General features: G+C 44.3%; 1 protein-coding gene across 1 annotated transcript in view; it reads left to right on the forward strand.

The window, feature by feature from the left end:
• Nucleotides 1-408, forward strand: part of LOC119593174 (arylsulfatase B-like) — a gene marked incomplete at its 5' end in the record, with an annotated part of 4,094 nt that extends 3,686 nt beyond the window's left edge. The window contains 1 exon segment of the mRNA XM_037942152.1: nt 69-408. Coding sequence (XP_037798080.1) covers nt 69-250 — 182 coding nt within the window.
• Between the last annotated feature and the right edge of the window lie 489 nt (nt 409-897).

Here is an 897-nt window from a genome sequence, read left to right on the forward strand (position 1 = left end):
TGGACATGAGTAGCTGGGCATTCACGCCTCCATGCTCATCTTAACTGCTGCTTCATCCCTTGATGCAGAGGATCCGAATGAAACCACAAACCTGGTCGAAGTCGAACCTGGGTTGGCAATGGCGATGGAGATACTGATGCTGGAGGAGCTTCCCAACGTGGTTCCCAAAGACCATCCGGACGGCGACCCGGCGGGCGACCCGTCCAACTGGGGCGGCGTCTGGACCCCAGGCTGGTGCGACGTCCCCTGAAGGAGGCGGGGCGTATCGGCTGTGCGGGTGTAGGATGAAGGCGAAAACGATCGCTCATGGCCTGTGCTTGCTCGGATCAGATTTCTTTTGATGAACTAAGAATTTGGTGTTTGATGAGTGTTCTCGGAAGAAATTTAAATAAATCATTGATGTCCTCACCTGCCTATCATTTTATGCATTTCTTCTTGTTAATGGATCAGTGTCAGTGGACAGTAGTTATTCAAAACTAACTGTGTAAAGATAGGTGACCTTAGACCCTCAGTTGTGGATCTGCTGAGTTCGTGTCTGCGTTTGTCGTGCATGTGGTGGTCTCGGTAATATGCAGAGAAGCTATAATATACGTGAGAGAAGCGGGTTCTCGATTTGTATTTCATTGGTGCTTGTGGTCGTTTCCACTGTGTTTTATGGATATTTTGTACGTTCCTGGTTTGTGCTTTAGCGCATTTCTATGTTCGTGTTTTTATGTGTTTTATATTTTATGTTTTATGTTTATGTGTGTTTTTATGCTTCATTTTAAACGACAAACCAAAACATGCAGAACTTGCGATAAGTCCCGTCATTTATGTGAAGAATAAAATAAATAAAATAAAGATGATTGCGAATCGCGTTGTAGTTTATTCATTTTCTTCATTCTAGTTAAAGAAAGG

Source organism: Penaeus monodon, chromosome 31 (assembly GCF_015228065.2).
Source record: "Penaeus monodon isolate SGIC_2016 chromosome 31, NSTDA_Pmon_1, whole genome shotgun sequence".
In the NCBI taxonomy this organism is placed as follows: Eukaryota; Metazoa; Arthropoda; class Malacostraca; order Decapoda; family Penaeidae; genus Penaeus; species Penaeus monodon.